The sequence below is a fragment of the Anas platyrhynchos genome, chromosome 2 (genome assembly GCF_047663525.1).
Source record: "Anas platyrhynchos isolate ZD024472 breed Pekin duck chromosome 2, IASCAAS_PekinDuck_T2T, whole genome shotgun sequence".
NCBI classification, from domain to species: domain Eukaryota; kingdom Metazoa; phylum Chordata; class Aves; order Anseriformes; family Anatidae; genus Anas; species Anas platyrhynchos.
This window is the reverse complement of record NC_092588.1, coordinates 153017879-153032037: the sequence shown is the minus strand read 5'-3', so window position 1 is coordinate 153032037 and position 14159 is coordinate 153017879. Positions and strand designations below refer to the sequence as shown.

At 40.9% G+C, this 14159-nt stretch overlaps 1 protein-coding gene across 3 annotated transcripts in view; it reads right to left on the bottom strand.

Moving 5' to 3' along the window:
• RHEB (Ras homolog, mTORC1 binding) overlaps positions 1-14159 on the bottom strand; it is a 41752-nt gene that overhangs the window by 6212 nt on the left and 21381 nt on the right. For 2 of the 3 annotated variants that reach the window (XM_038173540.2, XM_027450393.3), the window contains exons 3-7: positions 9101-9168; positions 6197-6279; positions 2041-2097; positions 1893-1940; positions 1279-1360 (exon numbers count right to left, since the gene is read on the bottom strand). In XM_038173540.2, the coding sequence (XP_038029468.1) occupies positions 1279-1360; positions 1893-1940; positions 2041-2097; positions 6197-6279; positions 9101-9168 (338 nt within the window). The remainder of the gene's footprint in view (positions 1-1278; positions 1361-1892; positions 1941-2040; positions 2098-6196; positions 6280-9100; positions 9169-14159) is intronic. The other variant, XM_038173541.2, reaches the window with a different exon arrangement.

Genomic DNA, 14159 nt, shown 5'->3' with positions numbered 1-14159 from the left:
TGTAGTTTCTGTGGGTATGCGTTTGAAGCTCTCCAGGAGTAGAGAGGATATTGAGAAATTCCATGCTTTCATCATACCCAGATTTGACAAGGTTAGTGCAAATCTTAGCCAGAAACAGAAGTTCCTAATTCCAAATATTCTGTATCTGGAGAAAAAAAATCTGGACTTTCTTTCAGGGAAAATCTAACTTTACACAAGCGTCTATTGTCAGTAGTTCTACAAATTATCAGACAAGAGCTGTTTGTTTTGCTTCTGGGGACACAGAGAGGGAAAGAAAGGCTGCTTAAACAGGTGCTGTTCTAGTTGTAGGATTGCCCTTTTGATTCTGCTGATGTTATCAAGGAGTACAAGGATGTGATATGCTAAGTTAAAAATGAGACAACGTAAGCATTTCTTCTGCATAAGGACTCATTTGTTTAGAACTAGCCTGACAGCGTCCTTTTGACCCTATTGTATGTTCATAGTTGCAAAAAGCAGAAATTTTAATGCTGTTGAGACAAAAATGAAAAAGAGACACAACCCTCTTGAAATGAAAATGAAGTTTTTCATTACTTCAAGCCCAAACCAGCAGGTTGTTGTAGCTTGAATATGTAGGGTGTCAAATCAATGACAAAGTGTTATTAACAGCCACAAGAACAAATTCAAAAACCCGAAGAGATTCAGAAGGCATTTTAAAGTAAGTTACAGCACAAAAAATAAGATGTTATTTAACACATAATTAAACTTTCATGATAGGAAGCCAGCAGGAATAAATGTATGCCGGCTACATTGGACAGATTGTGCAACTTTACCGCTATTCTATCATTCTGACAGCCTCTGCTGTAGACAAATCAGCAAAGTGTTAGACATGGGCCTGTGAAACCATTATTACCCTTATTAGAGGGACTGAATCTTGCCTAGACCTGAAAACATGAGGTTCACCCCCTTATACCAACTTATTCCTCCACAATAGCAATGAGTTCCTAATTTAAGGTAACTGCAGCAGATCACAGATCCTGTCCCACCCACCCACTGCACAGATACGTGAGGCTTAGTGTGCCACTAACTGTTCTGCTATGTTCAGTGAAGCTTAACTTTCAGTTCTTCATTTCACCCTCACATTTACAGTTGCACCAAAAGAATCGTATACCCAAACCTGAATGCAGACATCCATTTTGTTTCCAACAATCTACACAAAGTGTCTGTACAGTACATGCAAATACTTCAGCTTCCTGCATTAAGTGAAACTCGGAGACATCCCATTAAGCTGCGATTCAAAATAGATCTTAAATCTGTTACCTGATTTTCTTTAGCAGAAGATTCCAAGAAAGCTGCATTCCAGGATTCTGCTAAAGCTTTCCCTTCTTCATAGCTGATCACCCTGATAGAAAAGAAAAAATATCTTTTTATAATCCACAGCAGAATTGGAATTTGAAACTGCAGGAAAGCCTTCACAGTACTGAAGCACATAAATGCAGATATAACAGGAATGTTTTGTGAAGTCTGATTCTGAGCACTTGATGCTGTCTGCTGTCAAACACACAACTGGGCCAGGTAGAACTGTGGGACTGAGAAAAGCAGCTGTCCCGAAGCCCTGAGTTGTTCCCTAGTCTGTAGCATCATCTCATCTTTTATGGTTGGAAAACATACTTCTGTTACTTGTTTTGATGAAAGGGTAAAGTCACTGTCTTTGGAACCTTACAGCAAGAGTCAACAACAAAAAATTACAAAAAAAATTACAACAAAAGCTCCTGGCTCCTAGTTCACATTCTGGACACGAATCCTTTGCCAGTACCTTGTTTTAACCTACATTTTGACTTTAGTTCTGGAAAGCCAAGAACAAAACCAGCCTATTGCAGCCACAGGAATGCCGGCTGCTGGCTTGCATTTCACACATACTGGAGTTCACATACCGTTCCATATGCAGGTCTTTTTTATTTCCAACCAGCATAATGGGTATTCTGTGAAAGAAAGTTCAGAACTTCAGCACAGTTATAGTATACTGAACAAAGTACTAGTAACATGCCTGCAGTGAAATGAGATGAAAGTGTCACTACTTACTGGACTTTTCCCACCATATCCAATAACTTGCCATGGATAACTTTTATCACTTCAAAACTGCAAAATAAAGGGATGAAGTCACACATGCACTCCAATGTTTATCCTTAATACCCAATACACAAGCAATTAAATGCATATGTAGATATGCTCACTCTGTGTATAGTGGCAAAACTACAAAGATGCTGAAAGTGTCACTGATTTGTGTACAACAGACCAAATGGTTCTAGAGGCAGCAACAAAGACTAGGCTATGCCTGTCATTACAGCCTCCCCAGTTATGATACGTGCAGAAACAAACCACATTACCCAGGCCTGATGTGTCTAACATACGAGTGCTAAAAGCCCCATATCCCCAACTGGTTTGTATCTGCAGTAAGAAGTTTAACTACTCGCGTCCAACAAGCCTGGATGAGCATGCCAAATTAAAGCAGAGTTTCAAAGAAAAAGTTAATAACAAGAAAAGTTATTTGGTTAAGCATAATCCACCATGAAAAAATACAGCATTTTAGTTTATACAGGAAGTTAGCTCCTACAGAATTCTTTGGTTTTATTTACGTGAAAGCCAAGAGAAGCCTGAATTCCAATCTTCTACAGAAAGGAAGTAAACTGATCAGCAAGATGGTATTGAAACCGTGGTTATTCAGATACTTGTCAGTTCCCCTACCGTACAGATGAAGTCTGCATGGCTGGAGATAAGGAACAGTACTTTGAAATGCTGAGAAGCTTAAAATCCCACTAAGAAAATCCCCTGCATTTGACATTTAGCACTTTTGAGAACAAGCTATAAACAGGGTTAAAGAGCAGATGTTGCGCTCCTCTAATTACATTATGGAAAAAATGCTGGTACATGAAGTGCACAATTCAGATTTAAGAGAGAGGCACAGGTTCACAGGCCAGACACACAGCTACACAACAAAAAAAGCGACTGAAACTTCTCCAACTTCCAAGCTCGTTAGCTACAAGCAGCGCCTTGACTTGTGCTGCATTTTAATTAGAACTGAAACGCTTAAGAGCAGAGCAACCCTCAAACATATTTCTAACTCCAAGTTCTCAAAGAACTGGTGCCTGAAGACACTATTCAAGCTATTTGAATCACTAGAACTTCCCACTTCTGGAGCAATAAACTACCATAGTTAAGAAGAATTTTATGTCAATTAAGATTCAGTTTGGGATACTTCAGAAATAATTCTTGAAGTGTTGAGTTCTACTCACCCTCTATGTTTAGGTATTAGTTCTAGTATATCCTATGGAGAAAATGAGCACTTTGCAAAGAAAAATAGTGACTGAGCGTGGCACAACTCGTTCAACTTGCTGTTAGTAACTCAAATAGTACAGACTACATTAAAGAAGTGGAATCAATGGAAGGTCTTCAGGGTTATAAAGAACTTACGCTGAAAGGGAAAGAAATGAAATTTTGGTCTTGAGCTTTCGTGTTCTAACTACTTCAAAAGAAAGATTTAAACAGTTTGGTTGTGACAAAGTTCAGTTCAGATGCATCGCTACATATGAAATTAGATGACCCTGCAAACTGAAAGAACAAAAAAAATCTGATACAGACTACAAGACTGTTTCTCAGTTCATGTGAAGCAACAGGAAAGATCTAGCATGCTAGCCACAAGATAACTGAGTCACAAATCTAATACAATCACTTTTTTCCTTCCACTATTATGCATGTTGCTGTCAGTATAGCTAGGAAAACGCCATGCCACTGCACAGCTCAGTGGGAAGACCTCACCTGTGGTTCCAGTGAATGATTCTACTGAATACCCTATAGACCAACCCACCCTCGGGTCTTCATTTCCCAGTTCTGTCCTTCTGCTTATCTAGTCTAGTTCAAGAGCTCCGTTTTTAGTTTAAAAAAAGACTAAGGATAAACAGCTGATCTTTATTAATAGATCAAGGTGAAAACTGAAAGAAGTGCTATTTAAGCCTGGACATGATTCTGACACACAGATACAAGCTGCTAAGAACTACCTGGAATGAAACTAGCTTGACCAGATCGATTTAATGTTCTAGAAAGCTTTCCAAATTAATAAGGCTAAAAGGAACAAGGGTATAATTTAAGACAGACATTGATCAACCCAAAAAAGAGCATCATCACATCAAGTCTTGAAATAGCAAGAGGTGCAGAGAGCATAAGAGGACCTTTCCAAGGTCCTGCCAAGCAAACAGGGTTATGGGAAACAGCTCAATGTGTGAAATACAACAAAAAATTACTGGCTGTCAGAGAGATGTCCTATACAAAATCGTGGAACAGAGGCAAGATACAAAATTGGAATTTAAACTAGAGCAAAAGGCCTCCAGTAACCTTGCAGCTGAGAGTCTGGGAATATTAAAAATGTAGGTCATTAGTTTTTACTCAAGTCCCATTTTAAACTTCCCAGTGGAGATCAGTAGGGAAGACAATCACTTTAAAAGGACATTTCTATTAAGTTTGCTGTCAAAGCTCACACCCAGCTCAATCAATACTCAGATCAATACATACACTTTGGCGGAAATCAAGAGAGATGGCAACTGTAATCTGATTGCCTGGGAAAGTCAAAGCTACCAGCCTACCCTGCAAAATCTATTCTGCCTAAACACTGTCTTGATACTGAAGACAAGGATCTGAACAATAAGGGATCATCAATACTTTGTAATTCAAAGGGAAAAAAAACTTGGATTAAGTTGGATCAAGAATAAAATACTAAGGAATATACTATCTACCTACAGTAGATAATATAGCTACATATCTTAATATGTATTAGTATTTTCACCATAATTTGATTTCTATTTTAGCTGTTTGAATGCTACCACAGAAAGCAGACTCTCGTTCCTTTATCTGAGTGACTTTGGTTAAAGACACTTTTGTCCCAAGAATACCACACACCAATGAACGTTTTCCTCTTCACTTTAGAAGTGGAAGGTTTTCTACTTCAGGCTGAGAATGCTAAGTCCTATTTTATACAGGTTACTCAGCGCCAACAATGAACCTCCGATTAAGGGAAGAAAAAAGAAAAAGCAGTGTATCTAGATACACATGAAAGCCCAACATCTGTTGCATTTCCTCCAGATCACACATGCTTCCTGTTCACTTCTTCAGAACTAAAGATGAAAACCAAGAATGAAGTACTGAAAATCCGTTCAGCATTAAAGACCTTAAAAGCAACTGAAGTTTATAACCAGACCGTGTCACTTCTTCAAGAAGCACAGAAGAGCCAATAAGCAAGCTGTTTTACTTGCAATTTATGATGGTCTTACTAAAGGGATGACCTGTTCTGTCTGCTTTAAAGGAAAAGATTTGGAATGCTTCAGCACTTGAAAAAAGTTTATTAGCTTAGAAGTAGAAGGGAAACATTACCTTTTCTTCTACCTGAAGCAAGCAAAAGGCTTCAGGTCTTAAAGTAATTGTTAACAAACAAAAATAATGCCATAATGAAGATGCTGTACTGCATTAGAAAATTAAGACTAATTCAAGAATGACCAGCACTGAAATCAAGAACAACAAAGGGAATGCACAAAATAACAGCAGAAGACAAAACCTTAAGAAGGTTGAGACACTTGGTACAAGTAAATGACTCCAGCTCTGACAGTCTGTCCTCATGTGAGAGCTGACTACAGGCAACAGTGAGGACAAACCAGATGCCCTGGGAAATTTGTCAAATAAGGCATTTGAGTGAGTCTACAGGCCAAACATCTCATACTGCTATTTATATCAAAGTTTTTGATGGTTAACCAGAACAAGCCAAGACAGGAAGCCAAAGAAATCTCAGTACTGTAACAAGCTGCTAGGACAAGACCTAACAACCAGCTGGGCTCTTCACACTAATGTACAGTGCCCTCTTAGATCGTGTTCAACTCCATCTTTGTAACACATGCTCCAGCAATGAACTGTTTAGTCCTGGTACTAGTCCAGGTACTTTTACTTACACTTCAATCTACACAGTTCAGCACTGCCTCGCTTCTTACACAGTACCTTTTGTATCTGTCTGCAAAGTATCTGTGACATTTGGATCTGAGGGGAAATTTCTGCAAAAACATTCTTATTTCCATTATACTTCTAAGGGAAAGGGAGATTAAATGAATTACATTCTGCGTTCAGCTCTTGCCTGTGCTATATTTTCTTTGTGTGTATCTGGTTAATATCCGAACTATTAGAACACAACAGATTTTATTACCTTTTTATTGACGTGACTGAATAAACAAGAATGTAGCCATTGATGTCTATGGAGTACGTCTGAGGAAATATGGAGTATTCATCCTGTAGAAAGAATATAGCATTTATAATTGCTTACTGCCACAGTTGAGAGCTTGATGCTAGTAGATCAAGGGCAGTTTTCATTCATATTTGTAAGACATGAGGAACAGGACCTTTTTGGACATGTAGTGCTTTCACAACGACATTTTTTTCATCATGATGTCAGATGTGGCTTCGTTACCAAATTAAGAGAAAGGAAGGCAAACCTGGGACACAAGCTTAGTTAATCTGTTAGTCTGTATACTCTACAGCTTTTTTCTTTATTCCCTCTAAGACTATGGATCAGCCAAAGCTATTCCCAATCCTCTTACCCCGCTTAATTATCAGTTTACACTAGTACAAAACATCCACTCTGTCCTACCGCTAATTATCAATTATGCTTCTTATCTTGCTAGTGATACATTTCAATCAAATTCTAAATTTCAACAGCTGAAGACAGGATCTGGCACTTCAAAACTGCCAAGTGGCAATGACCACATCTAAATTACCCAAGGGGTCCGTTAGGAAGTAAGTAGCTGTGGCTTACCAACTAACGCACGCTTATCAACCGTAGATGGACCAACTACAATTATTAGTTGCTTCATGCCAAATGGAAGTTTCCTTTATACAGCAAATGTTTCATAGAAAAACACCAACAATAAAAACAAAAACACAAACTCAGACACTTAATTTCTAAACTTACTACCCCTGTAGAAAAGGAAATGACCAACTAGGTAAATGAAACAGATTGATATACTGCAGAAAAACACAACACAGAAGTAAAACGAATCCCATGTTAAATATCTAGATTGAAAGACTGCAGTAGCAGTTCCCAGGTAACATTTACATTTTGACACGAGCTATACATCTTACTGTCTGGGTTCTCAAATTTTTAACCTGTGTTTCTAACGATGTTAATTTTAGCTTAAGATCACGACCTCACTGTATGTTGTCACGACTGAACAGATGGAGCAGTGCAGTTACACAGCTGAAATCTAGACAGCTAAAAGGAATCAAACTTTCTTAACTAGCAAATGGGAGGAAAGCCTTTCATAAATTAACTTCACAGATTCAGCCAAAAAAAAGTTTTGGAGAATGACACCTGCAAAAGGTGCTGCCCTTTGCCTTTAACGCTACATATTGAGGGTGACCTTCCCCCACCCTTACTTAAATGCCAAACCACCACTTCTGCTGGCTGTGTAATCCAAAAGTCAATACAGAACGGGTCTGAGCTGGCCTGCATGCAAAACAGGTGAAAGTGCAATTCTGTAGCTATTTGCCTTTATTTGGAATTACCCTGGATTGCTACAGTTTGAATTTGATTTATACTCCTGTTTTGTGACCCCACACCAAGACTTCTGTTTAAATGAACTACATAAATCTGAATATGGAACCACGAAAGGTAAAGATGCACAAGACAAAAAAAGATTAACCAAGAAAACTAATTTTTAGCTTGTTAGTTAAAAAGCCTGCTATGCTTCCTGGGACTTGCAGGTCAAATTAAAAGCTTTGCCAAGCAACAAAACAAACCTAGATATAACTCTAGGTATAATGTTAGTTTCACAATTTCAATTTACATTAAAACAACCCTGAAAATAAACATCAGCAACAGAGACATATCACTGGTGAAGTCATGCTGCCTTCTGAGAAGGCCTTCTCTTTTTCAAAGAGAAATTTTTACCTTCATTACCATGCTACAAGTTTGAGATGCACACGAAGTGAAGCCTACGGGGCTTGCTCTGCTGCTCACAGCCCGCCCATCCCTCAACTTCACTCTCCTCTGCAGAATATTCCCATCAAACACCACTTGCCCCAGCACGTGTGGTCAATATTGTTTCTAATCCCTCTGACAGATTACAGCATTGCTGATTAACACCACAAATTAACAGCATATAAAAATAAGGTGTGGTTATTCTTAAATCATGTAGTTCTCTTCAAAGAAGGTGATCAAACATACCTAGAAGGTCACAGCCCTTCTGAATACCCTCCCAGCTCTAAGCAAGTGTCCTGCAGCTTTCAAGTCTTGGTGAAATGTGGTGATAGCACTTAAGACTGTTTAACACTGGTCAGCTTGCAAAAACCAAAAAGCACAAGCCCAGAACTCACAGAAGCTAAGCACACGTAACCAATAAAAAGTTTAGGGTAGCAATACAAGGATCTATCAGTCCCTTTTCTTTTTTTAAATACACAGTTTCTCAAAAGATGGAGCACTGCTATGTGTGGAACGTGCACTCTCACCTGCAATTGCTGCCAAGCAACACTGTGTAATGACCACCTTTATTTCATGAAGCTACTGACCATGCCACAGGATGGTTGTTTATTGTCTCTTCCTGCACTCCCTGCCATTACACCAAGCTCAGAAGCATGCAAGGAACCATCACTTACTCAAAAATGTAAACAAACTGCAGTCGTTTATGGGCAGCCCAGTAAGCACTACCTACACGCATTGCTGCCTACTCTGTGTGACTATTTCATGGACACAGTCGTGGTGTGTTGTAGCTGGAGACCACAAACGGGAGAAAGTCGTGGAAAGCTTCCCTGTGGGTTATCAAACTGGGTTATGGACCAGTTTAGTCCAGATTTTAGCCCTTCTGGTACATCAGAGTTAAAGCAGGTTGTTCTTCACTTTTTTAGGCATATGTACTTTAACCACTAGCTACTGTTTCAATTTCAATAGACAGGAAAAAAAAGCCCTTACATAAATACCACGCAGCTCCCTGGGGACTAAGTTAGAAGCTGAACTTCAGCTTTGAACGCATCGTCGCAACCAACTTCGCTCTTCAGGAGTATGAACAGCCATTGCCTTATCTCTGATCAACGATTCAAAGGAAGAAGGATTACTTACTTGGCCAGCAGTGTCAACCAGCTGAAGATGATATTCTTGGCCATTTACTGTGATCAATTTTGTAAAAGCTGGAAGAAACAAGAAACACACACACATTTCAGAATTATGAACAAGGAAGGGATCAGAAGTCACTTATCTGTGCCGTTGTCAGCTGAAAGGTTAAGAAAAAGAGCTTTTGTTAGAGACTTTAAAGTAGCTAGATCAGATTGCTGTAATTTCAACTAGCACATTTTTGGTATTGAACCTCAGAAAATTACTTTAAAATTTCAAATTTCAAAAGATTCTTCAAAAAGATTCTTATGCTGCACGCAGCAGTTCTTCCTTCAGAGTTACTTAAAAATGAAGAGCAAAAAAAGCTTTTTACATGCATTTCAAAGAGACTTCCAGGCAACTGTAATTTGTGGTAACATGAGACACTTCCATACAATTAGCATCAAAGCCAACTTTGAACTTAATATAGGGTATTCTCCCCAGTTTCCAAGTAGTTTAGCAAGATCAATTTCCTAAATGTAAATACCACGAGGTAAATGATCTGCATTAAAAAAACTCTTTGGAGGCTAAGACACACACAGCCTAGCTTATGAATATGCTAAAGCTAAATAATGGGAATGTAGCTAGCAGCTCACCACTGTGCTTGCACATTTGCTGTAGCTACCAGTCTGTTTAGTCCTCAGTCAGGAAGTACATTCAGTTCCTGAGAGATGAGAATTGCTTCTCTTCCCGGGATTTATGAGATGCCAACGCACTGCGAGCTGAGGAACCTTACTCAGTGTTTGTATTATGCAACTGCAAAAGCAAAGCGTGTCAGAGCTCTTGTGGCATGATGTGCTACCGAGCACTACACGGAGCAAGCAGAGCACAGAGCCAGCTCCAGAGCTTCGTTTTGCCCTTAGCGTCGGACTGTAACACACAGAAATGGCACAGTACAAATACACCGAATAAGGTTTGTGTTGTCTCCTGGATAAGGAAATTTTCCCAGGTATTAAGTCACGAGAAGCTTCAACTTTCCTTGCAATGACAACCGGGGAAAAAGCCAACGCTGCAGCGACACGCTGATCGTGCCCTGAACTGGCCAGCCAAGGGTGATTGTTCTCGATCCAGCTGAGCAGTCTCCTGCCCACGCCTTCTGTGTCTCGTACAGGCTCCCCTAGAAGCTGAAGTTCGCCAGCTTTCCTCCTCCCCGCCAGCACTTGCTGCCCTGACAAGCCGCCACAACGCACGCATTATCTCGAGTAAATGGGCTGACTCCACGCCGAAATATCCGAAACTCTCAGTTTCGGCCCTAGTAAATCCAAGCATCCTTTTTAAAAAGGGGCAACTCAAACAAAGCAAAGCCAAACTAACACAGGATGTCCACACACAGCCCGGAGTGTGCGTGCAGTTTCCATCACAATACCAAGAAGTGCAATTTGAATGAAGCCTCAAGAAAAGCTCCTACCAGATCCCGCCTATCCCCAGAGGTTAGGAAGCAGAAATCCACAAAAGCTTTTTGCTGTGGCAGGGACAGAAGCCACAGCTTGCTGGAACAGATGCTAACGTGCAGGGCTGCCATACGCAGTGTCACTGCTTCAAGCGTGAGGGAAAACAGCCTCACCTGGAGGGATGTCCTGCATTAACAGGTACCCGAACAGTAACAGCCTCTCTCCGGTCTCTTGACACCTCACACACACATCAAAGTGCTCTGTAATCAAACTAGTTTCAAGAGCCCCATGAAGTTAATATTTAAAAAGGGACGGAGACAGATGGCAGCTTTTTCAGCCTATTCTGGAAGCCTAGAATAGACCGAGCAGCAGAGACACCATCATCATCAGTACCAAAAGCAAACTGTGACAGAGCTGGGGAAGGGAAACGGTGGAGGAGTCACCACAGGCTGCGTGATGAGAACTGTTAGCTCAGCACGGAGACTTCCAGCACCAGGAACAGCTTACTTGGGCAGCACAAACCTCTCCTGATGCTGTCAGAATTAACAACTCCCTGGTCTTTGCTGAAGCTTTTTAAGAACACCCCTGGTAAGAATTACATCTCAGGAAAAACCTGCAGCTGTATTTAGTGAGGGTCAGTGACCCATGAGCCATTCTGGGACATGTTACTTGCTCCTGTGCCTACAAGCAAGATGAATGCAACCAGTAACACCACCATGGCACAGTACGGCTCCTCCTGCGATGACAAGAAGAGATTTCTGCAGACCAGAACGAGTCTCTGCAGTCCGCGTCATAACACGGCCATCTGTGAAACGTTGCTCATCAGCTGAAGCATGGCTGAAGCCTGTTTTAGCTCGATGAAGCACACAGATCTCAGAACAGGAGATGCTCACAGCTTGCAACACACAGCTTAAGTGGCGTTATGTGAAGAAACTGCCATCCCATCCCACCTTCGGTTGGTTCAGCTCTGGTGCAACTCAGAATTGGGTGATGGAGTGACCAGCACGACTCCAAACAGATGCATTCATGCAGCTAAGGGGAGCTACAAAGGGAACTAAAGCCACGTTGCTGTCAGGGACAGCTCTGCACAGCACAGCCCCGACCGCTGCTGTCCCTCAGAAGCAGCGTAACTCCCACAGCAACTCCATCACCTCTGGCCACTGCTCCCCAGGCCCAAGGCCATTCAGTTCCACTGACACGAATGAAGTGGTTTGCACATGCAACTCAAGTGCCAGCTGCTGTGAGAGCAAGCCATTATGGTAAGAAACGCGTACCAGGCTTATGAATGCGCTTTCAGACCAACACCTCCACTGAATAAGAGGTAGGGCAGTGGTGTGAAACGATTCCCAGAGCTCCTGGCTGGTAAATGCATCCAGCTTATTAGGGTTCATCACTTCCTACCTTTTGCAAACCTTGCTAATTATCTTTAATCCAAGGTCAGTGCCTATCATGAATCCCTCAGGACATCTTTTATAACACCGAGATGTGTAATACAACAGAGCTATTTTGGGTTTTTCTCAGAAGCCTCATTTACACCCAAGAAGTCCACTCAGCAGCAACTTCTGGGAAGCAGCAGACTGTCACCTTCAAGCGCAGCTGGCTTGACACACCTGGGAGAAGCTGAGCCTTAAGGGTGCTTCTAGCAGCCCATCCAAACCTCTGTGTATTAGCTCCACAGCTACCAGGTGCCTCCAGCCCCCTCCCCTTTCTAATACACTTTTAATCACCATTGCATTAAAAAAAAAAAAAAAAAAAAAAAAGAGGGAGGGGAGATAGAAAGACCCTAGAGGAAGACTGGAGAAAATGGTTTGCTGGAGAAAATATTGCTGAGATGCAGGCAAGATGCAGCTTTCCTGCAACACAAAGTCACTGAATTAATGATAACCGAAGAGATCCCTGCAAAGACGGGGGCAGGGGGAGCTGTAGGCACATTGTCTTCATTTTCAATTCCTTCTGACCTATTTGCTTTGAGCTCCAAATTAAGATTTTTGGTGTTAGTCCAATAAAGATTTAAGAGTTTAAAATTCTTCTGGTCTTTGGGGAAGCGCCCGATAGAACGCCTGAGCTCATCTGCCTCCAGCCAGCTCCGCATCCACACGGACTCCTTCCACGCACTCCTGCTCTGCAGTGGTTTTGCTTCTCTTTCCACGATTTCCTCACGTAATTGTTCCACTGGTTTCTCAACCTGGCTGTCTCCAGAACAGCCACCCATCACAGCGTCACTCTCATTTGGACATTAGGAAGAGGAAATTCTATTTTGCTAAGCAATTAACTCACCTCCGCTGCTGCCACAAAATGGCACAAGTTACTCTTCCCGATGCACAAGTTTACTAGAAGCAACTGAATTCAACATGCTTATTAACTTAGATAAACTAACTTTTCTGGTTCTAATGTAATATAAACAAAGCAAAATGCAGCAGAGAAGTGCTGACTTTAATGAACATTAAGTGAAACCCGATGCAGCTTATTTTCCCTGCACCACTTCCAAAGAAGGTAAAGATTTTTACATTGGAAAAGGAAACTGCTGGAATATTAGGTCATGTTCTTATAGTTTAAGGCTTACACTCTATGCATCCTGTTCCTGGGAGAGCTTAACTATAGCTTGCTTTCTGTGCAGTTTAATTTTAGACTCAATTTCTCATGCAAGGTATATTATTTGAGGACAAAAATCGTAAAGACCAAGCTACCAGCAGTACTGCAGTTTCCTACCCTCTCATCAGTGCTGTTAAAATATTTTGATCATTATCAATAACAATTTTTGGAGACAAAACAGAAATCACATAGGCCAGACCACTCTTCAGCCTGTATTTTTTCCCCCCGATCACTATATGAAAGTTAGAAGGTTTTACAGCCTGCTTTAAAGCACTGAAGAAATGCAACAGCCTTCATCATCATCCCTTCTACATGAACTTGGATTTCTCCTTTCTCAGTATTGTTAATTGGATTCAAAATTAAATGCAGGGAAAGCATAGAGAGTTGATTACACATATCATGCCTTATGACCTCACACAGAATCAGAAGCATACTGCTAGAGGTGTCAAAAGACTTGACTGATTAAGAAATCATATTTAGAAAAAGCGTGTGAAAGATTAAGAACTTAATTCAAAAGAAGCATTTTATACTAGGACAGACTTCCTACTGTTTTGAACCTCGGGGCACATCTTGTAGGTTTTCAACCCCTACTTCCCAGTGACACATTCTGAAGCCAGAAGGGACCTTCAATTCTCTACCTTTCAGAGAGCAAATTCCTCCAGCGATACCGCAGATCACAAGACTTGCGCCAAAAGAATAATGCTGTTTGTTTTCTGAACAAGCATGAAATCATGCGAACTGTTGAGCTTTTTCAAGATGTCCCCATGCCCAAAGTTTTCATGGCCATGACATACTTAATGTTCTGCACCCCGAGAGAGTGAGTGCTGCCAACTAGAAGTGCCAAATAATTGCAGAATTGATGCACAGCTCAATTATCCACACATATGTAATCAAGCTCAGTAGCCAACAGAGATTCTAACCAAATCCAGGCATAAAGTAGCTCTGGGTGTGATGTTTTAAATGAGTCTTTTTTCATATAGTTAAGAAATGCTACCAGTGATAGACACACAACTAGAGAGCACAGGAGTTTTGCTACAGAAACCTAT